This window comes from Misgurnus anguillicaudatus, unplaced genomic scaffold, assembly GCF_027580225.2.
Source record: "Misgurnus anguillicaudatus unplaced genomic scaffold, ASM2758022v2 HiC_scaffold_31, whole genome shotgun sequence".
Taxonomy (NCBI): domain Eukaryota; kingdom Metazoa; phylum Chordata; class Actinopteri; order Cypriniformes; family Cobitidae; genus Misgurnus; species Misgurnus anguillicaudatus.
This window is the reverse complement of record NW_027395281.1, coordinates 5,453,824-5,479,781: the sequence shown is the minus strand read 5'-3', so window position 1 is coordinate 5,479,781 and position 25,958 is coordinate 5,453,824. Positions and strand designations below refer to the sequence as shown.

The window sequence follows — 25,958 nt, the reverse complement described above, 5'->3', positions numbered from 1 at the left end:
GGGTACAACTTACACCCCATTGTGATCCATGTTCTTACAGAGCCTACCACCCTCTTCAAATGTTGTAACCCACATGTTTCTATAAAATCCTCGAGCGGAGCTATGACTCGTCAAAGTTGGGCGCAATGTTAAGTCAATGGGATTTTTCGGGTGGTTTTTCGCCCCCCTTTCAGAAATCCTGCACCCGATCGCTTATAAAAGTCATAGCACACCTCTCCTCAATAATCCGGTCGATTTGAGCCCTCTTTCATGGGACTACGTTAAACCGTGCAGGACTAGTTACGCGCCGAAAAAGTGTCCAGAAAAAGAAGAATAATAATAATAAGTATGGGGAATAATAATAGTGATGCCTTGCATAAATGCAAGCACCACTAATAATAAGATTAAGATGAAGAACAGTATGTTGGCTTTTTCAAGCCAACATAATAAACACAGAGGTTTCTCCTGCAGATTCATGAGTTTGTAGGTTTCACATTTCCATTGACATTCTTACAGTGAGAAAAATGAGGTGTGTGTGTGAGGTCATGAGGTATAACACACACACACACACAAACACACACACACACACACACACACACACACACACACATCTATCTATCATGTTAAAGTGTCAGTATAAGCAGACAGTAGTGATTGTGTGATGTATGTTGTATAAGATCATCTGATTGGCTGACGTTGAGTCTGTGTGTACAGTGGTCAGATTGTTTTTTTTGTATTTACGTACATATATAAGTGACTTACAGTGCATTCAAGCTCTTCATTTCGTCAGTATGTGTGTTAGAGGTCTTCTCCAAAAACATGAAGTCCGACTAAGCGGGTTCGGTCGAAAAGTTTCACGTGTGCCTCAGACACAGGTCAGGTATAATAATGACAACATCAGCAAATTTTAAATGATTGTGTTTTTGCTGAATGGACCCGAGACAACCCAAACTATCCCATGTGTGCATCAAGTCCTTTTCCAACCCCTCCTCTGTATGCCAAGGTAGGCGGTAGTTTAATTTTCATTGAGACAAACCTGTCAATCAATCATCATCTACATTTGGGTCCAGTCGAGTTAAAAAATTGCCACTGGTTCGGGTCGGACTCTGGTCTACTTTTCTCGGGTTTGATTAATGCATGTCAGGTTTGGGTAAAAAGTGATTTGGGTCGAGTACATTTCTTTATACCCGAGACCTCTAGTTTGTACCCAGAGATTTGAACCCATGACCTTTGAGCTGCTAACACACAATACTCATCCAGTGAAGATACAGGAACACAAAACTCTTTGAATTCTTCAGAAGTTGTGTTGTTGTGTTGTTTCTCTTTCATTGTGCGTTTGTGTAATAATCACTCTGGACTCAATCTCACAGATATCACACAAAGCTTGTTGTTGTGTGTTGGCAGTAATGTTTGTTTAAGGATGGCTTTGATTTCATTAAGTGTATTGTGTGTGTGTGTGTGTGTGTGTGTGTGTGTGTGTGTGTGTGTGTGTGTGTGTGTGTGTGTGTGTGTGTGTGTGTGTGTGTGTGTGTGTGTGTGTGTGTGTGTGTGTGTGTGTGTGTGTGTGTGTGTGTACTCGGCTCAGGCAGCACAGTTCCCAGGATTCCTCTGGTTGTGTTTGGAATGCTGTTCTGGATCTTGGATCATTATTGGCTGGCGGTTGAGAGAGGCGGATTAATGACGTTTATTTGCATGCTAATGGGTTGTATGTGTGTCTGGTTAATTAGTGATCACTGTTAGATTGTCCTGAAGCTGCTTGTTTGAGCCAGAACAGGAAGTCACTTCACCCCTCAGCCTCATTAGACTTAAGTTGACCCCTGGAAGCTCCGCCCCCTTTGGTTACGGTCGCTCACTCAGAGGAAGCTGTTTTACTAAACTTTGAGGTGAATGTTATGTTGATTATGTGAGTGCTAACGGTGATTTTTCTGTGTTTTTGCAGATGGAGTTCACTCTGTATCAGCTCAATGTCTGCTGCAGGTCACCATCATCACAGATGAAATGCTCTCCAACAGCATCACGCTGCGATTGGCCAACACATCGCAGGAGCGCTTCCTCTCACTCTTATTGGCTCAGTTCCTGGAGGGCGTGGCCCGGGTGCTCTCGGCCTCTCGCGAGGACGTGGTGGTCTTCAACATCCAGGACGACACAGACGTCAGCGCCGGGATTCTGAACGTCAGTCTGTCGGTGGCGGTGCCGGGCGAGGGTTCGCGGGGTCACGGGGTCAGTCCGGCTCGTTTGGGTCGGAGCGGCGGAGGTGAGGTGGAGTTCTTCGGATCGGAGGAGTTACAGGAGCGTTTGTATTTGAACCGCAGTCTGCTGGCTCAGATCTCCTCGCAGGAGGTCCTGCCGTTCGACGACAACATTTGCCTTCGGGAGCCGTGCGAGAACTACATGAAGTGCGTGTCCGTCCTGAAGTTTGACAGTCTGGCACCGTTCGTGGCCTCGGACACCATCCTGTTCCGACCCATCCATCCCATCGGCGGACTGAGGTGTCGCTGTCCGCTCGGGTTCACGGGTGATTACTGCGAGACTGAAATCGACTTGTGTTACTCCAAACCCTGCGGTCCTCACGGCATCTGTCGCAGTCATGAAGGAGGCTTCACCTGTGAGTGTCTTCATGACTACACAGGTAAGGAGATGGGGCGGAGCCTCTACACACACACACGTGTCTTTATATTCGGTTAAAATTCACACCTATGAAATATTCATATGAAATACTTCTTACCCCAAAGACATAATAAAAGAGGGATTATATGTATGGAGTATTTCTCTCTGTCTCTCTCTGGTGTCCTGCAGGTGTATTTTGATTGCTTTAGCGCTGTGGATGTTATGAAGGATTCACAGCTTTATATTCCAGACACACACACACACAAACACTAATAACAGCTAGATTATAGGGTTTCTCTCAGAACTGGTTCAGACCTGTTTGAGGGTTTATATCCATCAGGGCCTTTTCATGGGAAATAGTACACGATGAGAGATGTGGTGAGATTTTGATCTGAGATGATAATGGTCAGAAATGAGACTTTACAGATGAAATCACAAAGTTAAAAGTCAGATGTGAGGTGATGTGAGATCAGGCGAGCTGATCAGAAACATGAGAGAGGATATAAAGAGATGTGATTATGATAATGATGTGATGTGATGAGTGATGTGATGTGTGATGTGATGAGTGATGTGATGAGGTGATGTGATGTGATGTAATGAGATGTGATGAGATGAGCGATTTGATATGGGATGGGATGGGATGAGATGAGATGAGATGAGATGAGATGAGATGAGATGAGATGAGATGAGATGAGTGATGTGATGTGATGAGGTGATGTGATGTGATGAGGTGATGTGATGTGATGTGATGTGATGAGTGAGGTGAGGTGATGTTATGTGATGTGATGAGATGGTGTGATGAGATGAGATGAGATGAGATGAGTTGAGATGTGATGAGGTGATGTAATGTGATGAGATGGTGTGATGAGATGTGATGAGGTGATGTAATGTGATGAGATAGTATGATGAGATGACATGAGATGTGATGTGATGTGATGAGGCGAGGTGATGAGATGTGATGATGTAATGTAATGTGATGATGAGATGTGATGTGATGATGATGTGATGAGATGAGATGAAATGAGGTGATGTAATGTGATGAGATGGTGTGGTGAGATGTGATGTGATGATGAGTTGTGATGTGATGTGATGTGATGAGGTGATGTGATGTAATGTGATGTGATGAGATGTGATGAGGTGAGGTGATGTAATGTGATGAGATGAGATGGTGTGATGAGGTGAGGTGATGTAATGTGGTGAGATGGTATGATGAGATGACATGAGATGTGATGTGATGAGGTGAGGTGAGGTGAGGTGATGTAATGTGATGATGAGATGTGATGTGATGATGATGTGATGAGATGAAATGAGGTGATGTAATGTGATGAGATGTGATGATGAGATGAGATGAGATGAGATGAGATGAGATGAGATGAGATGTGATGTGATGTGATGAGGTGATGAGATTTCATGAGATGTAATGATGAGATGTGGTGATGTGATGATATGATGAGATGAGGTGATGTGATTTGATGAGATGTAGCGATGAGATGTTATGATGAGATGAAATGTGATGTGATGTAATGATTAGATGTGATGAGGTGAGGTGATGTAATGTGATGAGATGGTATGATGAGATGACATGAGATGTGATGTGATGAGGTGAGGTGATGTAATGTGATGATGAGATATGATGTGATGATGATGTGATGAGATGAAATGAGGTGATGTAATGTGATGAGATGTGATGATGTGATGATGAGATGAGATGAGATGTGATGTGATGTGATGAGGTGATGAGATTTCATGAGATGTAATGATGAGATGTGGTGATGTGATGATATGATGATATGAGGTGATGTGATTTGATGAGATGTAATGGTGTGAGGTCATGTAGTGATGAGATGTTATGATGAGATGAGATGTGATGTAATGATTAGATGTGATGTGATAAGATGAGGTGATGTGATGAGATGAGGTGATGATGTGATGTGATGCTTTGATGAGATGTAATGATGCGATGAGATGTGATGTTGAGATTTGATAATGTGATGCTTTGATGAGATGTAATGATGAGATGTGATGTGAAATATGAGGATGAGATGAGATGAGATGGGATGAGATATGATGATGAGATGATGAGATGTGATGATGAGATGAGATGTGATGTGATGATGAGATGAGATGATGAGATGTGATGATGAGATGTGATATGAAATGTGATGATGTGATAATAAGATGTGAAACTGAGATGTGATGTGATGTGATGGTGAGATGTGAAATGAAATGTGTTGATGAGCTGTGATATGAAATGTGATGATGTGATAATACGATGTGAAAATAAGATGTGATGTGATGTGATGGTGAGATGTGAAATGAAATGTGATGATGAGATGTGATATGAAATGTGATGATGTGATAATACGATGTGAAAATGAGATGTGATGTGATGGTGAGATGTGATGATGAGATGTGATATGAAATGTGATGATGTGATCATAAGATGTGAAAATGAGATGTGATGTGATGGTGAGATGTGAAATGAAATGTGATGATGAGATGTGATATGAAATGTGATGATGTGATAATAAGATGTGAAAATGAGATGTGACTGTGAGATTTCATGATGTGATGATGTGATGAGACATATGTGATTGTGAGATGAACTGAGAGGAGAGAGAAAGAAAGTGACAGTAATTTTGTGATTTAGTGGAAGGAAATATTTGTGTTCTGATGTGATTGCTGAGTCTTGTGTTCATTTTAACACACCAGCTCTTATTCTTTCTGAATATAATCCTCTAGATAAAGTGCGTTTTCTCTCTTTCTGTGTGTGTGTGTGTGTGTGTGTGTGTGTGTGTGTGTGTGTGTGTGTGTGTGTGTGTGTGTGTGTGTGTGTGTGTAGGTGGTTTCTTTCACACAAGAGTGTTGTGTAGGTGTTCAGGTGTGTGGGCCAGATTTGGTCCTCACTAATACAGTAAAGCATTTTAGATCATTTTCATGATACATGATTTCATAAAGTACACTGCTTCAAGTTTAGTAGATATAAACTGATATAAAACAGTGTATGTCTATGAAATATGTGTGTGTGTGTGTTATCAGGAGAATATTGTGTATTAAACACAGCAGAAAGTGTCTGTCTGTCTCCTGCAGGGCTGCCAGCTGCTCTTATACAGCTTGTGTGTGTATGTATGTGTGTGTGTGTGTGTGTGTGTGTGTGTGTGTTGTGTAGGAGTATGTGTGTCAGTGACAGTCTCATCTCTCATGAGATTTGTTCAGTTTGATAAGATGAATGATTTATACTCGGCAGTGGAGTTAAAGTGTGTTAATAATTGATGTAGATGTTGTGTAGATGTTCAACATCTAATATCTCACACTGAACTCCAGATGAGCTCATGAACTTCACATCACACAACACAACACACATCTCTCTCTATTCATTTAAAATAGACTCTCAGAAATGATTCATTTGATTCACTCAGTATGAATCTTTTACATGAGCTCATGTGTTGTAGTGAATCTCAGGTGTGTTGAATGATTTGCTGTATCAGTGATCAGGACTGATGATTGTTGAATGAATGAAGTGTTGTGATGTAAATGTGTTTGTAAGTGTTGTATTGAGTGTTAAAGGTCACAGACAGGTGTAAGGATTGAGTTTTTATTGTTCAGTCGATGGCTTCAACTCTCTCAGATGAATATTTATGAGCACAGATCTGTTTGATGTAAACCCCTGACCTCATTTCACATCAAAGACCTTCACAATCTAACACACAACACATTAATATTTCATTACACACACTTTATCATCATGTTAAACTATGAGTGCGTGTGCACGCGTGTATGTATGCGTGTATGTATGCGCGCGTGTGTGTGCGTATGTGTGTGTGTGTAAACAGGAAACATTGTTTGATTTGTGCACAGATAAATCTTTCTGTTATGATGAGCGTAGCAAATTGACTTTTGTGTGTCTAACAGTGCCGGCTTTGTCCTGACACAATCACACACACACAAACACACACACACACACACACAAACACACACACAGATTATCACAAGAACAGATAATTAAAAAGATGCATTTATAGTTTTATTTCTCCTTAGGATTTTTACAAGAAATACTCTGACAATAAACCAGACTGTTAAACTGTCTGTCTGTGTTTGTGTCTGTCTGTGTCTGTCTGTTTGTGTTTGTGTGTCTGTCTGACAGGTGATAGGTGTGAGATCTCGTCTCGCTCCGGTCGCTGTACTGATGCGGTGTGTAGGAACGGTGGGACGTGTGTCAATCTTTTGGTTGGTGGATTTAAGTGCGAGTGTCCGTCTGGAGGATTCGAGAAGCCGTTCTGCTCCGTGAGCTCCAGAAACTTCCCACCACAATCCTTCATCACATTCAGAGGTCTTCGTCAGAGATTTCACTTCACACTGAAGCTCTCGTGAGTATTAAACATGTATAATAGTTGTGTGTTTGTTACGTAATGTTTGTATGTCGTCAGGAGATTATTGAAGTCAAATCAGCATGAATCTGAAGTTGTTTGGTCTTTTAACTCGTCTGACAGAGGTCATGTTGAAGAGTCACTCTTCTGTCTCTGCTTTACTGCTTTTCTTTCTCTGCTTGTCTCACGGCTGTTTGCTGATGAATGCTCTGTCAGTAATCTGTTTAGTTTCTCTATAGAGACTCTGTGTGTGTGTGTGTGTGTGTCTGTGTGTGTTTGTGTCTCTGCTGTAGACTCGACACAGAAGAGCTTAAAGTGATTCTGTTTTACTTGTAATGTTCAGAAGTCAAAAGTTTCTTCACAGTCCAATCAGAATAGATAGAGATTAAACGTTAAACAGACACAATGATGAGTCGACTATCTGTGAAAGTTTTGTATGTGTTTGGTAAAGCATTTAAAGAGATAGTTCACCCAAAAATGACAATGAACTCATGAAGTTATGACTGTTTCAAGCTTTATAATGGCAGTAAATGGTGCTTCTGATTTAAAACTCAAAAGTTCATCCATCACAGACGTAATCCACAGCTCCAGGGCTGTAATAAACTCCTCTGATGGGAATTCATGCGACTTTGTAAATAAAAGTTATTTAAAACGTTATAAATTATATTTAACGCCAGTTCTGGTTCTTCATTCTGATTGGTTGAAGCATGTTCTAAGTCGTGATAAAATACCCGGTAAACCCACGGTTCAGACCGCATTACATAAGTATCACTGCGCCACTGTTACTGCGTACTGATTTATGAAAATAAACACCACAGTCTTTAATCATATTTTTTATTTGTATACAATTGCACAATTAATGGCGATATCCAGATAAATGTCGATAAATATTGTTCTGATGCACCGATATTTATCGACCGTCGATATTTATCGGCCGATTTTTGATGAATTTGAAACCATCAGCAATAGCATGAGAAAGGCCGATACCTATTGTTTATTAATTAACTGCATAAAGAAATCCATTATATGTAAAAAAAATTAGTTGTTAATTAAATAAATGCTGAATAGCAAAAACCACCTTTGAAGGTTGTCATGTTGTCTTATTATATTTGTTTGAGCTTAATTTGTGCCTCTCTTATTATGTTGGTCAGTTGAATGTTAATTAGATTCAATCCATGTTCAGTAAAAATAATTTGATGCAGAAATAAACTAGCTAATAGACCAACTGTATAGTATTGTATACAAGTGTTTAATATCGGCATCGGCCAGAAGTTGTCTGTTTAAATCGGTATCGGCCCCAAAAAATCCTATCGGTGCATCCCTAAAATATTGTTGAGTCATCTCGTCGAAAACGTTCTCTGAGGAGTTTCTACCTCAAATTCATAGGTCCGCTATCCACTAGAGGGCGATCTTACCCAACTTAAACACTGACGCATTCACTCAACACTGAAAACACAGTGTAGTATTGTTCTGATCTCTTACAAAAGTTCTTCACAAAAATGTAATTATCTCCGCTTTTAGCTGAAAATATGAGCGGTGATAAGAGAACAAATGAAGGTAGGATGAAACTTTTTTTTAAAGCGGAGCGTCTGTTCTTTTATTTTATATATTTTATGTTTATTTAAAGAAGATCATTTCTGTAAGGCATTCAACTAAAACTGGGTGGCAACTTAAAAAAAAAAAAACGCTGACGGGGAAAGAGTTAAGCATGCTTCCACGCATATTTGATCATCACTTCAACAATTGCACAATATAATATATAATGTTAATGTATTTTTTAGATAAATGGTGATTTATAAAAGTAAACACCACAGTCTTAAATCATATTTTCATTGTGTCTTTGCTGCATCTGTGTTGTTTGTGAACTGCGCTCTGTTTCAGTCACACTTGATTCTGAGGAACTACTTTGTTTGGCAGAAGAGTAATATTTGTACTATTACACATTATTTGTGTTTTATTTTATGAAATCCTGCTATGCATATGAAGTAACCGTTTTATAAACGCAATAAGCCCCGCAAAGCAGTGCGGTTACAGTGCATTTTATAACAGCTAAGCGTCGTGCCTAACAACGCCCCTTAGCTGTTATAAAATGCACTGGTAACCGACTGCTTTGCGGGGCTTATTGCTTTAATAACTAGCTTCTAGTAGCGGCCAACTCGCTTTCACAAGATTAAGACACCATTTACTTGCATTATAAAGCTTTAAGATGTTTATAAAGCACTGTTATGATGGTGATATCATTTATTTGTGCTTTTTACACTGCTGTTCATGATATTATTGCAAATCATTTATGTTACGTCAAACTCATGCTCTTTTAAGGGCCATTTCAATATAAGATGAACAGACATGTAGAGTTTAATATGATGCCTGTTATTTATCATATATTTAAATGTTTGATAATGGAAGAAAATCTATATATGATTGTATTAGATCATAATCTCTTGTGCTATTTATTCTCTATAGTATTTATGTGATCATTTTCCAGTTTTCTGTGGTTTCTTGTCTTTGTCTTTCTTGTAAAGCTGCTTTGAAACAATGCAACGTTTGCAATGCAAGAAGTGAAGGAGAAATAAAGGACACAAGAAGAGATCTTATATGTGCTCCGTGTGTTTGTGTGTGCACGCACACGTGTGCGTATATGTTGTGTGTCTCTGGAGATGTGATTATTCTCCTCAGTAAGCAGGTCAACATCTCTAAAGCCCACAGCAGGACTACAGTATTTCTAATAAAACATCATCATCATCATCATCATCATCATCATCATGTGTGTGTATCCTCAGACTAACAGCAGCTTGTTTTGTGTTATTTTTACTCGTTGTGAGATGTTTGAACAACACAAACAGAGCTGCCGTCTGACCTACTTTAACTTTATAAATGAGATACCTGTCAAACACACACACAACATCATGTAATCTGTGTTAAATCTCTTTGTTGTTTTCTTTTTCAGGTTTGCGAGTCGAGAGCCGAATGGTTTGTTGCTGTATAACGGTCGCTTTAATGAGAAACACGACTTCATCGCTCTCGAGATCATCAACCAACAGATTCAACTCACATTCTCCGCAGGTAAACATCACACACACATAATACACAGTACAGCGTTCAAATATAACTGACTGCATTTATAAAACAGTAGAAATATATTTATTAAAGTTTAAAAAATAAAAGAAATCATGAATAATCTGATCTGAATTTAATGTTGTGTACAAAATAAAAGCATCACATTGCTCGCTCTGGATTACTCGCGGGATTTTACTTTGTGTCATGTGAATTTTTGCTTGAGTTGAATATTTTTAACTGAAACATTTCATGTTTTTTGACAATTCCCATCATATGCATCGCCTCACTTGAGTTTAGTTTATTTATGTCTTTGCATATATGACTTTGTATATAATCTACTCGTGCAAATTGTTGAATTTGCATTTAATGTGTACGCTCCATAAGAATCTGCTGATTAAAATATTGGTACGATGTCATATCTTTGTGACCTTTGACCCCCTGCAGGTGAAACTAAAACAACTGTGTCACCTTTTATCCCGGGCGGAGTCTCTGACGGCCAATGGCACACAGCGCACGTTCATTATTATAACAAGGTAAGAATCATTGAAACACACACGACTGAGAGAACGTTTACACAATGATTTTAACCATAAACTGCAAAAAGTTTGCCTGTTTGTTTACATGAAAACCATGTGAAATTCCTACAAAAAACTGCAAGTTTTTGATAACGACACCTTCTTATATCTGTGTAAACTACATAAACATGAATCTGTGATAATGGTGACGTCATGTGCAAGTATAACAAACAATGGCGGTCTACAGGAGTGTTTGTGCTACTCAAGATACTCAAGAGTTTATGTAAGGAATAATTGACGACGGGCCATTGAATTATAAGAAAATAATGCACACCAAGGTGGTAATGCGGCACGACGCGAAGCGGAGTGCCGTTACACCGCAGGTGTGCATTATTTTTAAATAATTCAAAGGACCGGAGTCAATTATTCCGCTTATACCACGGTTACCACAAACATTGCTCTGGTGCCTATTTTTAAGACATTTGAAAAGATAGGTGTGCGGTTTACAGAAAAATAATCAACACCCATAGAACATTTCTCAGCCAATCAGAATGCAGCATTCAACAGACCCGTGGTATAATAAAGCAATAAGCCCCGCAAAGCAGTGGGTTACCAGTGCATTTTCTAACAGGTTAGGGTTAGCTAAGGGGGTTTTAGGCACTCCACTTAGCGTCGTGCCCCTTAGCTGTTATAAAATGCACTGCTTTGTGGGGCTTATTGCGTTTATAAAACGGTTACTTCATATGCATAGCAGTATTTCATAAAATCACTTGTAAATCGACCTCATCATCCATATAAACAAAACTGCTGTATGTTTTTGTTGATTGTTTGTATCTATCTCTCTTTAGGAGAATGTGTATGTGTGCAGGTGTGTAGTGTTTCTTTACAAACTAACATCGCCATCTACTGGTCGGTGTGACCGATCTGCACCTTCGCTCTGTGTTGTGGTTATTATCAGAAAGAAACTCAATCCATGGCTGTTCTCACACAATCTCAACACAGACTTCTCCTTCACTGCATTTAATATGAATAATATATAATATTTATCTCAACACAGACCTGCCAGTCAAAGGGTTTATATTAGCCACGAACCTGCACTTATGATTAATAAACTCGTAAAGTACATACTTAGTACATACTTTATGTTACTTACACAATCTCCATTCATGTTTCAGTAACAATAAATAGCATTTTTTTAAATACACGTTTATAAGAACCTGATTAGTGCAAACTGAAGGAGAGCAACATCATACTGTTACTCTTAAAGGGGCCACGTACCATATTTAACATTTACAACAAACACTGAAGTAATGCACATATAAGCTTAGAAAACAGCTCACATATCAGAAATCAAAAACAGAAAGGAAAACGTTTTCAGTTTTTTTACTATATTTTAGTCATGTAACCGCACACACACACACACACACACACACACACACACACACACACACACACACACACACACACACACACACACGTGTACAGTAGGTCATGATCACTGCTGTGTGGTCTCTGGCCGGAGGCTTGCGTGTATCAAATGTAGGACAGGTTCAGTGTTTGTGTGTCTGTGTGTGTGTGTTAATGACATCATGCTTTCTGCTCCCCCGTACGACCATTCAGTACACAATGCCTACAACTACACACACACACACACACACACACACACACACACTATAAAGTGTATTTGTGTTTTCTTAAGGGGTTGTCAGTGTTTGTACAGACAAATAAATTCAAGACATAAAACCACATGCAAGTCAGACAGATGTGTTGTGTTATGTAAACTGATGTGTGATCAGCACAGGTCAGTAGTGTATCTGAACTAGTGATAAAGTAATAGGATGATCCAGTACTTTCAGATAGATTTGATGGACACTTTACTATCCTATGATGTCATGCGAGCTGAGGAGACACAAAATTAAAACAATAAATTAAATGAAAACACAGGGAACATATGAAGTAGACGCCATTTTGAGTGATTTAGGTTTTAAGAAATTGCATTTCTCCTGATTATTTTATTCGTACTTGTTAAACAACGCATAAGTAAATTATGGTCACAGTTGTTGTGATTACATCATAGGTCAAAGGACATACAGGTCACATGACAGATGTAGTGCAGTAGTGTATATAGATCTCTATGAGACTAAAATTGTATTTTAACCAATTAAAAGTCTCTTTTAGACTCTAAGATGCTCTGATTGGTTGATTTAAACACACTCTGTGTGTCTGTGTGTGCGCGTCTGTGCGTTTGTGTGACCTGTTTAGTGAGGTCAGTCTGAAAAGGGTCATGACCCGTTAGTGATGAGATCATTCATTAACTTTGGGTCACTATTGTGTTTGTGGGTGTGTTCATCTCTCTCTCTCTTTCTCTCAGCCCGTCCTGAATCGTGCTGGTCTTCCTCAGGGTCCATCTGATCAGAAGGTTGTCGTGGTAACGGTGGATAACTGCGACACATCTGTTGCTCTGCGATTCGGTCATGTGATTGGAAATTATTCGTGCTCTGCGCAGGGCAGCCAATCAGGATCTAAGAAGTAATTATGCATGACTATGATGTCACTTCATAAATAAAAATAAATCATAGTTTGACGCGTGACTTTATTTGTTTTCCGCACAGGTCTTTAGATCTAACGGGTCCGTTGCTGCTGGGTGGCGTTCCCAAACTTCCCGAGGAATTCCCCGTTCAGAACCGGCAGTTCATCGGCTGCATGAAGGACCTGCGCATCGACAACAGACAGATCGACATGGCCGGTTTCATCGCTAATAACGGAACGTTACCGGGTGAGAAGACGTCAGAGATTATTGACTGACTGAATACGGAACAGATGTGAAGTTGACGGATGTGAATGTTGATCTGTCAGGTTGTTCAGCGAAGCGTCAGATCTGCAGTAATAATCCGTGTTTGAACGGAGGATCGTGTGTGGATGAGTGGGGTTCATTCAGCTGTCACTGCCCTCTGGGGTTCGGAGGACGCAACTGTGAGAAAGGTACGAGAAAAACCGAGACCCTGCGGACGGTGAGATGAAACCACTGGTCAGATCGATCATAAATCTCTCTCTCCCTATGTGTCTGCAGTGATGCCAAACCCTCTGCGTTTCCAAGGCAACAGTCTGTTGTCATGGAATAATCTGGCCGTCGTGGTAACCATTCCCTGGAATCTGGAGTTCATGTTCCGCACGAGACAAATGAGAGCAACAATACTGTACATCAGTTCAGGACATCACAACCTGACCATACAGGTGAACACATACACAAAGTTGTGTCTCTGTGTTGTTTATGTGACTGAGCAGGTGCACATTTGACTCTAGAGCTCCACCTGCTGGACAGTTGTGTTATTACACCTCATTCACTCAACACTACATAGAGATTGTAAATGATAATGTTTATCTGGTGTTTGTGTTTAGCTGCGGGGTGGTCGTGTCGTGATGGTCGTACAGCGTGGTGAAGACTCGACCGTGTCTCGTGTTGATGATGTCACAGTGGATGATGGTCAGTGGCATGACATTGAGCTGGAGCTGAGAGGTTCAGCGGAGGGTTCGATCACAGCCGTACTGACTCTGGATCATGGCCTGTATACGGTGAGAGAGAGAGAGAGAGAGAAAGAGAGAGAGAGAGAGAGAGAGAGAGAGAGAGAGAGAGAGAGAGAGAGAGAGAGAAAGAGAGAGAGAGAGAGAGAGAGAGAGAGAGAGAGAGAGAGAGAGAGAGTTCACACGTGAGGTTTAGAGCTCAACACACTGATGTTGTGTTATTGTGTCTGCAGTCATCCATGCAGCTGGACTCACAGATACAGGGAGTAAAAATAAAGATGCTCAGTGTCGGTGGAGTCACAGACGACAAGAATCAAATCATGAACGGATTCAAAGGATGTGTTCAGGTAATAAACACACACACACACAGTAAATGCTATTATAATAACTTCTGATTTTAAAGTTTCTATGATTTTATAGCAACTATGATTTACAGCATCTGTCATTTTACAGTATCTATGATTTAAATTACAGCATCTATGATTTTATAGCATGTATTATTTACAGCATTTATGATTAACAGCATCTATGATTTTACAGTATCTATGATTTACAGCATCTATGATTTGCAGCATTTATGATTAACAGTATCTATTACTTTACAGTATCTATGATTTACAGCATCTATGATTTTACAGCATCTATGATTTTACAGCATCTATGATTTGCAGCATCTATGATTTTACAGCATCTATGATTTGCAGCATCTATGATTTGTAGCATCTATGAATTTATAGCATCTATGATTTACAGCATCTATGATACACAGCATCTATGATCTACAGCATCTATGAATTTACAGCATCTATGATACACAGCATCTATGATCTACAGCATCTATGATTTACAGCATCTATGATCTACAGCATCTATGATTTTACAGCATCTATGATTTGCAGCATCTCTGAATTTATAGCATCTATGATCTACAGATTCTATGATTTACAGCATCTATGATTTACAGCATTTATGATTTTCCGCATTTATGATTTATAGCATCTATGAATTTATAGCATCTATGATCTACAGCATCTATGATTTACAGCATCTATGATACACAGCATCTATGATCTACAGCATCTGTGATTTATAGCATCTATGATTTGCAGCATCTATGATTTTACAGCATCTATGATTTGCAGCATCTATGATTTGTAGCATCTATGAATTTATAGCATCTATGATTTACAGCATCTATGATACACAGCATCTATGATCTACAGCATCTATGAATTTACAGCATCTATGATACACAGCATCTATGATCTACAGCATCTATGATTTACAGCATCTATGATCTACAGCATCTATGATTTTACAGCATCTATGATTTGCAGCATCTCTGAATTTATAGCATCTATGATCTACAGAATCTATGATTTACAGCATCTATGATTTACAGCATTTATGATTTTCCGCATTTATGATTTATAGCATCTATGAATTTATAGCATCTATGATCTACAGCATCTATGATTTACAGCATCTATGATACACAGCATCTATGATCTACAGCATCTGTGATTTACAGCATCTATGATTTTCCGCATTTATGATGTATAGCATCTATGATTTTATAGCATCTATGATTTGCAGCATCTATGATTTATAGCATCTGTGATTAAAACTTATTGTATGTGAATCATCCACAGGGTTTGCGTTTGGGTGAATCCTCATCGTCTCCTGTATTTCCCAGCATGCATCAGGCTCATGTTATAAACGTTGAGTCAGGCTGCAGTCTTCCAGACCCCTGCGGATCAAACTCGTGTCCATCACACAGTTACTGTATGAAGGAGTGGGACTCGTATTCGTGCACGTGTCACACGGGTCAGTCATGTCATGTGTTTATACTGTATATTTGCTACTGATGTGTCACGTCTTTATTCATATGTTTCTGTTTTTAGGTTACTATGGCAATAACTGTACCGACGTCTGTGCTCTTAACCCTTGTGAGCACCAATCGGCTTGCAGCAGAAAGCCAAGCTCCGCCCATGGATACGTGTGTAACTGTCCTAGCAACTACTTTGGCCAATATTGTGAGAAAAAGTAAGAAGCAACTTGATGATGTATTTGAGAAGTTCTGACGGTGAGGTGATGTGTGTGTAACGTGTGTGTGTGTTTGTGTCAGGATGGATGTGCCGTGTCCTCGTGGATGGTGGGGTGAGAAGTCATGCGGTCCGTGTAACTGTGAGACCTCAAAAGGATTCGACTCTGACTGTAATAAGACGACTGGAGCGTGTCGCTGCAAGGTAACTGTGAAATATATCTTCTTGAGATGTATAAATCTAACTGCTCAGCTTTAACATTAAGTCATGTTTGTTGTGTGTGTTGTTTAGGAGAATCACTATCGGCCGGTTGGCAGTGATGTGTGTCTGTTGTGTGACTGTTACTCTGTGGGTTCGTTTTCTCGCACGTGTGATCGTGAAAGCGGTTTGTGTCAGTGTAAACCGGGCGTCATCGGCCGTCAGTGTGACCGATGTGATAATCCATTCGCTGAGGTCTCGTCCAATGGCTGTGAAGGTCAGACTTTAACACGCACACACATGTGATTGTTGTTATGTGATTGTTGTAATCTGATGTGTGTCTTGTGTGCTGTAGTCATCTATGACAGCTGTCCTCAGGCTATAGAAGCTGGGATCTGGTGGTCCAGAACTAAATTTGGTTTACCGGCGGCGGTCTCGTGTCCTAAAGGATCTATGGGTATGAGTGTCTAAAGAAGTTAAAGTGTTATGAGTGTAGATGTGTGTGATGTTGTTAAACAGTGTTGTGTGTTTGTGTGTGCAGGTACAGCGATCCGTCACTGTGATGAACACAAAGGCTGGCTGTCACCAAACCTCTTTAACTGCACATCTGTCAGCTTCAGTAAACTCAAAACACTGGTGAGGATCTGCTGATGACTGTCTGTCCGTCTCTCGGTCGATCCATTCGTCCTTCTGTCTGTCTGTTCATCCGCCTGTCTGTCCCTCTATTTGTTTGTTTGTCTGTTTGTCCGTCTGTTTGTCCGTCTGTCTGTTTGTCCATCGATCAGTCTGTTTGTCTATCCGTCCGTCTGTTTGTCCGTCTGTTTGTCTGCCTGTCTGTTTGTCCATCGATCCGTCTGTTTGTCTGTCCGTCCGTCTGCTCATTTGTCCATCTATTTGTTCGTCTGTCTGTCTGTTTGTCAGTCTGTCCGTCTGTTTGTCCATTCGTCCATCTTTCTGTCTGTTTGTCTGTCCGTCTGTTTGTTTGTTTGTCTGTCCGTCCGTCTGTTCATCTATTTATTCATCTGTCTGTCTGTCTGTATGTCCGTCTGTTTGTCTGTCCGTGCGTTTGTTCGTCTGTCTGTCTATTTGTTCGTCTGTCCGTCCATCTGTTTGTTTGTTCGTCTGTCTGTCCATCTGTCTGTTTGTCAGTCTGTTCGTCCATCTGTCCGTCCATTTGTTCGTCTGTCTCTCTGTCCATTCATTTGTTCGTTTCTTTGTCCGTCTGTTTGTTCGTTTGTTTGTTCGTCTGTTTGTCTGTCCGTCTATTTGTTTGTTTGTCTGTTTGTCCGTCTGTCTGTTTGTCCATCGATCCGTCTGTTTGTCCGTCTGTTTGTCTGTCTGTCTGTCTGTCTGTTTGTCCATCGATCCGTCTGATTGTCTGTCCGTCTGTCTGCTCATTTGTCCATCTATTTGTTCGTCTGTCTGTCTGTTTGTCAGTCTGTCCGTCTGTTTGTCCATTCGTCCATCTTTCTGTCTGTTTGTCTGTCCGTCTGTTTGTTTGTTTGTCTGTCCGTCCGTCTGTTCATCTATTTATTCATCTGTCTGTCTGTCTGTATGTCCGTCTGTTTGTCTGTCCGTGCGTTTGTTTGTCTGTCTATCTGTCTGTTTGTTCGTCTGTCTGTTTGTCAGTCTGTTCGTCCATCTGTTCGTCCGTTTGTTCGTCTGTCTCTCTGTCCATTCATTTGTTCGTCTGTCTGTCCGTCTGTTTGTTCGTTTGTCTGTTCGTCTGTCTGTCCATCTGTCTTTCCATCTGTTTGTCTGTCCGCTTGTCTGTCCGTCTGTCTGTCTGTCTGTCTGTCAATCCTTTGGTCTGTGTGCTGACAGGTGTTTGTATTGCAGGCGGAGCGTATAGGAAGAAACGCGTCACTCATAGATTCCAGTAACGTTCAGCAGACCGCAGCGTTTCTGTTTAACGCCACACAGAACACCAAAGAGTTTTATGGTAGTGATGTGAAGATCACATATCAGCTGATCCGCTCCATCCTTCAGCACGAGAGCAGACAGCAGGGCTTCAACCTCACTGCTACTCAAGACGTACTGTTCAATGAGGTACACACACACACACACACAAACACACACACACACACACACACATCTGTCTTATTAAATAAATGATAACAGAATAGCTGAGGATTGGGGATGTTGGAGGTCCCAGCAATGGTTCTAGCAACTAGTTAGTTAACTTTCAGTGCTAGTTATCATTCTCCAGACACGTTCAGCTGCTGACCTGATGTCTGATCTGTGATTGGTCGCTTCTGCAGCATCTGATGCATGTGGGCAGTGCTGTGCTGTCAGCTGACACTCGAAGTCATTGGCAGCTCATTCAGCAGACGGACGGCGGCACGGCGACCCTGCTCAGAGAGTTTGAGGAGTACACAAACACCCTCGCCCAAAACATGAGGAAGACTTACCTTAACCCGTTCACTATCATCACACCTAACATTGGTAAGCACATACAGACACAGACAAACACACACAAAAATAACAGTTTTTATAGTTTCACTGTATGCTAATAACATTGTTTGTGCATCTGTATGTGTGTGTGTGTGTGTGTGTGTGTAGTTGTCTCTATCGATCGTTTGGAGAAGATGAATTTTGCTGGTGCAAAGCTTCCCCGTTATCAGTCTCTGCGCGGGCCACGCCCACTGGACCTGGAGACAGCTGTCACTCTTCCTGACTCCGTCTTCATTCCCGCCCCCGAGGGTAAAGGTCACCGTCAGCAGAACGAGCCAGTCACAGAGTCCGTGAGAAACCAGACGTCCAGTCGGAAGAGACGTCACCCGGAGGAGAGCGAGCAGGACGCCATCGCTCGAGTGATTATATTTCACAGTCTGTCCACACTGCTGCCTGAGAGATACGACACTGATAAGAGAAGTCTCAGGTGAGATACACATCAGACAATACACAACAACACAACACATGACAATTACTCTAACAACTGTGTGTGTCTGTGTGTAGGGTTCCCAAGCGTCCGGTCATTAACACGCCTGTTGTCAGTATAACGGTTCATGATAATGAGGAGTTACTTCAGCACACGCTAGATAAACCAATCACAGTTCAGTTTCGTCTGATCAGCAGTGAGGAGCGATCCAAACCCATCTGTGTCTTCTGGAACCATTCAGTTGTGTAAGTACACACACACACACATGTATATATGTACACATATAGATATATATGACAGTATATGTGTGTGTTTGTGTAGTGGTCAGCAGGGTCAGGGTGGTTGGTCATCTAAAGGTTGTGAGGTGGTCTTCAGGAACATCACACACATCAGCTGTCAGTGTTATCATATGACCAGCTTTGCTGTACTGATGGACATCTCACGCAGAGAGGTGAGACACACACACACATCATAACACAAACATCACACACACAAACACACACAGACACACTCACTGATGTCTCTCACTTCAGAATGGAGAGATTCTGCCGGTAAAGATCATCACGTGGAGTTCAGTGGGCATCACGCTGGGTTTCCTCTTCCTCACCATCGTCTTCCTCACCTGTCTGAGAACCATGAACAGTAACAAGATCAGCATCGTCAACAACGGCTCAGCCGCGCTCTTCATCTCCAACCTCATCTTCATCTTTGGCATCAATAATGCTGATAATCCGGTAACACACACACACACACACGCGCACACACACACACACACACACACACATATGTCCTGTCTGTCTCTCTGCTCTGTTTACATGTGTGTATAATGATGTTTTACTCTGTGTGTTTGTGTAGTTTGTGTGTACACTGATAGCGATCCTGCTGCATTTCTTCTGGTTGTGTGTCTTCTCTTGGCTCTTTCTGGAGGGTCTGCACGTCTATCGTATGTTGAATGAGCTCAGAGACATCAACTACGGCCCGATGAGATTCTATTATCTGATTGGCTGGGGGGTCCCTGCGTTTGTGACAGGTACACACACACACACATGACTTGATGTTGATCAGATGAGGTCAGAAGAGTGTGTGTAATCTGTGTGGTTTCTTTCAGGTCTTGCTGTAGGTTTGGATCCTGAGGGTTATGGGAATCCAGATTTTTGTTGGCTGTCTCTCTATGATACGCTCATATGGAGCTTTGCAGGACCCATAGCCTTCGTTGTGTCTGTAAGTATTCACTTCACTTCAGCTACACACTTACACAACACATCTGTGTCTGTAAAAAGTCTCATAATGATGACATGACGAGCATCAAACTTACTCAGCAAATATTCAAGATTTTTAGAGTTTCTACATTTTAATTTTAGTATTACTAGGATTTTTTTTAAATATGTTTTTCATGTTTTTTTTTATACTTTTTACATTTTTTCTAAAATTATAATTTCATGACTATGTATTTTTTTAATTAAATAATATATTTTCATGTTTTCTAATATCATGTTTATTTTTTATTATTATTATTTTTCTTTATGAAAATGTTTTTTTAAAAGTTTTAAATAATATATTTTCATGATTAAATTTTTTTATATATATTTTTAAAAATCTACATTTTTTATTTTTTATTACTATGATTTTTTTAAATTTGTTAAATATGTTTTTCGTGTTTATATATATATATATATATATATATATATATATATATATATATATATATATATATATATATATATATATATTTTTTTTTATGAATATTATTTTTTTAAAATAATACAATTTCATGTTTGATACAATTACTATGATTTTTTTTACAAGTTTTAGATTTTACATCAAAACTTTTATTTTTTATGAATATGATTTTTTTTAATGTAATAATATATTTTCATGTTTTTATATTATATTTATTTTTTTAGTATTATAAAAAAATTCATGAATATGATTTTTTTTAGTTTTAAATAGTATATTTTCATGTTTTTATTTTTGATATTTTACAAAATCTTCTAAATTTTTTATTACTATGATTTTTTTTACACTTTTAAATGATGTTTTTCATGTTTTTTTATATTATATATATATATATTTTTTTATTTTAAATTTTTTTTTTTTATGCATATATATTTTTTATTTTAAATAATACATTTTCATGTTTTTTTTATTTTTTTAATATTTTTTATTATATAAAAAAAATTACATTTAAAAAAATGTAAAGACAACTTTATGTTGTTCATGTTTTTTTTTTACATTTTTTCTAAATTTTTTATTACTTTTATTTTTTAATATGTTTAATATCTTTATAGATGTTTTTATAAAAAATATGTGTAGCTTTTTTCAAAGCTTTTATTTATTTATTTTAAAAATAAATAAATAAAAGATTAATTTTGTTTTTACGTGTACTCTACATTGTGTCCTTTTGTAAAGATGCTTTGCGACACATTTAGAAATAAATGTGAATGAAATGTTTTGTTTGTTTCAGATGAATGTTTTCCTGTACATCACAGCATCAAGAGCCTCGTGTTTGCTCAGACAGAAGAGTTGTGAGAAGAGAGAGATGCCAGCGTGAGTTTTCTTCCGTGATCGTACATTATTGTACGACAGTAATGCATTGTGTTTAATTGTGGGTGTGGTCTGTGCAGGGCGGGGCTTCGGACAGCGTGTGCGGTGTTGTTCCTGGTGACGGTCACGTGTGTCCTGGCACTGATGTCGGTCAACAGCGACGTGATTCTCTTTCATTATCTGTTCGCTGGATTCAGCTGCGTTCAGGTACAGCAGCTGTGATGTCATCGGCTGTGATGTCATCAGTCGGTGTGAACGGATCTGACGTGCACGTGTGTGTGTGTTTACAGGGTCCCTTCATCTTCTTCTTCCGTGTGGTGTTTAATAAAGAAGCTCGAGACGCCATGAGCTACTGCTGCGGGAGAAAACAGCCGGATCATGTGATCAAAACTAAACCTTCAGTGAGTCTCTCACACACACACACACAGAGTTGTGCGTTATTGTTTATTATGAGTGATGTCTGATTGTGTTTGTGTCTGTCAGGCGTTTATCTGTAACAGTAACTATCTGGACGGGCGTTTGTATCATCTGTCATCGAGCGTCTCACTGAACGGAGCTCAAAGCGGCAAAAGCCTTCAAAACTACATGCCCTTCAGTTTAGGGTACAAACACACAATCACAGATACACAATCACACACAGACCCACACGGAGTCTCATGATGTTTTTGTGTGTTTTATTTTCAGAGGAGATGATTTAACCAGCAGTCATTTGAGTCTGAATGAACACAACACACAAGAGCAGAACAACGGTAAACACACGAACCACAAACTGCTACACAATAAAGTGTCTGTTATTAGTTGTGTTAATGACGTGTGTAATTGTGTGTAGATGAAGATTCAGATTCAGACAGCGATCTCTCTCAGCTGGAGGACGATCAGAGCGGCTCATTCGCCTCCACACATTCATCTGACAGTGAGGAAGATGAAGGAGACTTCCAGCAGGAGGAATGCTGGGAAAATCTCATCACCAATGGCAACAGGAAGAACGGTAGGAAGTGAAATACGGGATTGATTGTGTTGTGTGTGTTTGTCTCTCTGACCCATCCGTCCGTCCGTCCGTCTGTCTGTCAGATGCTGGATTGTTGGAGGGTGAGACAGGATCAGCTGATGGCCGTCTGAAAGTGGAGACGGTGTCCAAACCCGCGGAGAAAGCAGAGGCTCATGGGACAGAAAACCTCCTGCTGCTGCCTAATTTACCAAACCCAAGCACACAGACGTACAGAGGTCTGAACCACAAATATTATACAAAAAATAAATCTAATGACAAACGGATATTAACAACATATTTGTGTTTGACCTGCAGGAATCTTGAAGAAGAAACAGCTGTCACCCATCGCTGAGAGAAACGCTATTAATCGCATCCACAATCAGCTGTCTGTCAGCCCACCGGACTCCGCCTCCTCGCGCGGTGGGGGCGGAGCTAAACCGAATCATTCCAACGGAGCGTCTGTGAGTGTAGGAAGAAAAACGCTCGACAGCGACTCTTCTGAATCTGAGTGAGTCACATGTTTATAAGTCGTGAGAAAGACACACAATCGTTTGGTTCTGTGATGTTCAGTGCTGTTTGTCTTTGCAGGTGCTGATGCTGCGTGCAGGTTACTATGGCGATGAGGTGATGAAGATGAGCTATCTGTCCCTCTGTTGGACTTCACAGCTGATCTACACCGTGCCAAACGCTCAAGAGACTTGACATTTTTGTTTACATACTTGAAGTGAAGCACTTTTATGATTTATTTTGTCCAGAAGAGGGCGACCGGTCTCTCTCGCTGCATCAAAACTCAGACTTCTTGTACATTTTAATTTTTTATGGAGTGAATGAAGGACAGCTGAAGAATCTGCACTGAAATCATGAAGAAGATCCTTAAACCTTAAACTACTGACACAGCAGGACCTTCACTTCACACGAGAATAATATGATGTTTGAGATTCACTTTTTTTTGTACATTTTGGGGACAATTTTATACAAACTTTAAAGATTTTGATTGAAGGAAAACGTTTGTATTTTTTAGCTTAGAAATAATGCTGTTGCTTTGTAAATGATTTTGTAAATGATGTGCATTCAAATGTTTGGAGGTTGTGTTATAGTGTTGTACAGATGTTATGAAGAAACAACAACACCATCACTCATCAATCTAACAGTTTTATGGATATTGTATTATAAAATGACATTTAATGTGATGATGATATTTCACTTGTATTAGCTGTAAAATAAACTACTGAGCCACGTGATGATAGATGATAACAAGCATGTGATCAGTGTGAATGATGCTGTCTATTAAGAAACCTTAAATCTCAGACAGTCACAGATACACAGAGAGGAGCTGTCAGAAAATATCACGCAAAATGATGTTAATGAGTAGAAAGATTTTTGTCTCTTTGAAAACCCCACACACAGATTATTTTTGGGATTTGATAAACTCCTGCTGTAAAACCATTAATATTACTCCGTATTTTTATCTGTTTACATCTCATACACATGACGTCACTGCTATGAACGCGTTTAACGGGTGCGTCAGACGTGGTGGGAAACGCCTTGTAAAACATCACACTGACCTGAAATAAAAGTTTGTTTTTCATATTTTGTCTTTATTTGTAGAGTTTTATTTAACATAAATGTTTAAACTTGTGTGACTTCTAGGCTTGTTCGTCTTCATGCTTTGCCGCAAGAAACGTCAGACGAATGACGTCAAAGTACCGCGAGAGTAAATCGATAACCATACGTTAGCTTAATTTCGACTCGCTCTCGCGGTACTTTGACGTCATCCTCCTTGCAGCGCCGCATGAAGTCGAACAAACCCTGTGTGTTTATGGGTTTGTGGTGCTTTCTTCTTCATCTGTAGGCCTAATTCTTCCTCCTCCTCGTCCTGTCAGCAGTGAGATTAAACGGGAGATCCAGTCTCTTAATGTGTCCCACAAACCAGATCTCTGTCTCTGACCCATCGCGCCTGTTTGCTTCCTCAGGGTGCGGATTCGTTTTCGCGCGTCAACAGTGAGAGGATGACGTAAGCCTAGATTCCATCTGTAAGCTGTAAACATACGGGGGCTGTGATCGATCACATCAGTTTTATTCAATAACACATGGACAGGTTTCTATACTTTACATTTTTTCATCTCCTGTACAATCTGAAGGGCCTCTAACTGCATGAGGGAGCTCACCGACAATCTCACCTATCCAGAGAAAACAGATCTTACAGTCGTTTAAAAAAACCAAAATGTGCTTTACAATGAGAGCTGATCAATAATAAACTGTACCTCCTCATCTTCTTCTTCTTCATCATTAGTTACGTCAACAAACCTCACGTGCCTTTCCGCAGGGTCTGAAATCTGAGCAACACTAAATCCACGCGCGCACACACATACGTTAAATGTTTATGTAGATCGTATTTATAAACTCAGCGTTTTAATATTCAGATGTTTTACTCACTCTGCAGAACTCTGTTGTTTTACTCGATCTGCCATACAAACACACACACACCTGTAATGTCACAAACATCTAAATATATAGCAAACATTACACACGTGTTTGAAATAAACGTCAACAGATACTCGTGCGTTTCTTACAAGTAAACTAGTTAACCCCACAAGATGATTATCTGCTTAAAAGTCTTTCCCGTCAGAGCTTCGTAACTGACAGAAACACAATTTTCATACAAATCTGCCATCACAATTCCTCATAGTGACGCAGGGATGATGTGGCTAGATAGGATACAGCTAAGGCAAAAGTCTCGTGAAATCTCACCGGATGAGCGCTGTTTTCCATCCTCTAAACCCAACATCTCGCGAGATTTGGCCGTATCTGTATACCCTCTAGTCAGAACCGCCAAAAAGCCCATTCATTTTTCTCAGACTTTTGGATTATCGCAAATAATAATAATAATAATAAAAAAACTCTGTGTTTAACAAAAGTTTATGACACTTACACGTTTTGCCCAACAACTTAATCTTAAAAAATGAACACAACTTTTATTATTTTTGAAGTTCAAGTGCGCTTACTAGAAATAAAAACAAAACATATTAGACTTCAAAATTCATAAAAGTTGTTTTCATCCGTTAAGATTATCTTGTTGGACAAAACGTGATAGTGTCATAAACTTTTGATAAACACAGATCTTATTTTTTGTAATAATAATCCAAAAGTCTATGAGGAAAAATTAATAGTTTTTTTGCAAACAGCGTCACGCTAACTTCCGGTGTTGGCCTACAAAAATACGTCATCCCTGCAGTACTGTAATGAAATGTGTTT

General features: G+C 39.7%; 1 protein-coding gene across 2 annotated transcripts in view; it reads left to right on the top strand.

Annotated features, from left to right (window-relative positions):
* celsr2 (cadherin, EGF LAG seven-pass G-type receptor 2) overlaps positions 1 to 24,289 on the top strand; it is a 47,796-nt gene extending 23,507 nt beyond the window's left edge. For both annotated transcript variants that reach the window (XM_073865534.1, XM_055217384.2), the window contains 33 exons: positions 1,919 to 2,608; positions 6,731 to 6,953; positions 9,901 to 10,016; positions 10,455 to 10,543; positions 12,897 to 13,054; positions 13,138 to 13,301; positions 13,382 to 13,507; positions 13,596 to 13,759; positions 13,925 to 14,098; positions 14,281 to 14,394; positions 15,700 to 15,874; positions 15,952 to 16,093; positions 16,176 to 16,296; positions 16,384 to 16,567; positions 16,646 to 16,747; positions 16,832 to 16,926; positions 18,130 to 18,339; positions 18,552 to 18,735; positions 18,853 to 19,171; positions 19,249 to 19,416; positions 19,493 to 19,622; positions 19,705 to 19,905; positions 20,027 to 20,201; positions 20,280 to 20,392; positions 21,636 to 21,718; positions 21,796 to 21,922; positions 22,006 to 22,116; positions 22,199 to 22,317; positions 22,400 to 22,464; positions 22,545 to 22,703; positions 22,787 to 22,939; positions 23,019 to 23,211; positions 23,292 to 24,289. In XM_073865534.1, coding sequence (XP_073721635.1) covers positions 1,919 to 2,608; positions 6,731 to 6,953; positions 9,901 to 10,016; positions 10,455 to 10,543; positions 12,897 to 13,054; positions 13,138 to 13,301; positions 13,382 to 13,507; positions 13,596 to 13,759; positions 13,925 to 14,098; positions 14,281 to 14,394; positions 15,700 to 15,874; positions 15,952 to 16,093; positions 16,176 to 16,296; positions 16,384 to 16,567; positions 16,646 to 16,747; positions 16,832 to 16,926; positions 18,130 to 18,339; positions 18,552 to 18,735; positions 18,853 to 19,171; positions 19,249 to 19,416; positions 19,493 to 19,622; positions 19,705 to 19,905; positions 20,027 to 20,201; positions 20,280 to 20,392; positions 21,636 to 21,718; positions 21,796 to 21,922; positions 22,006 to 22,116; positions 22,199 to 22,317; positions 22,400 to 22,464; positions 22,545 to 22,703; positions 22,787 to 22,939; positions 23,019 to 23,211; positions 23,292 to 23,298 — 5,354 coding nt within the window. In that variant the 3' untranslated portion in view covers positions 23,299 to 24,289. The remainder of the gene's footprint in view (positions 1 to 1,918; positions 2,609 to 6,730; positions 6,954 to 9,900; positions 10,017 to 10,454; positions 10,544 to 12,896; positions 13,055 to 13,137; positions 13,302 to 13,381; positions 13,508 to 13,595; positions 13,760 to 13,924; positions 14,099 to 14,280; positions 14,395 to 15,699; positions 15,875 to 15,951; positions 16,094 to 16,175; positions 16,297 to 16,383; positions 16,568 to 16,645; positions 16,748 to 16,831; positions 16,927 to 18,129; positions 18,340 to 18,551; positions 18,736 to 18,852; positions 19,172 to 19,248; positions 19,417 to 19,492; positions 19,623 to 19,704; positions 19,906 to 20,026; positions 20,202 to 20,279; positions 20,393 to 21,635; positions 21,719 to 21,795; positions 21,923 to 22,005; positions 22,117 to 22,198; positions 22,318 to 22,399; positions 22,465 to 22,544; positions 22,704 to 22,786; positions 22,940 to 23,018; positions 23,212 to 23,291) is intronic.
* The last annotated feature ends 1,669 nt before the right edge of the window (positions 24,290 to 25,958 follow it).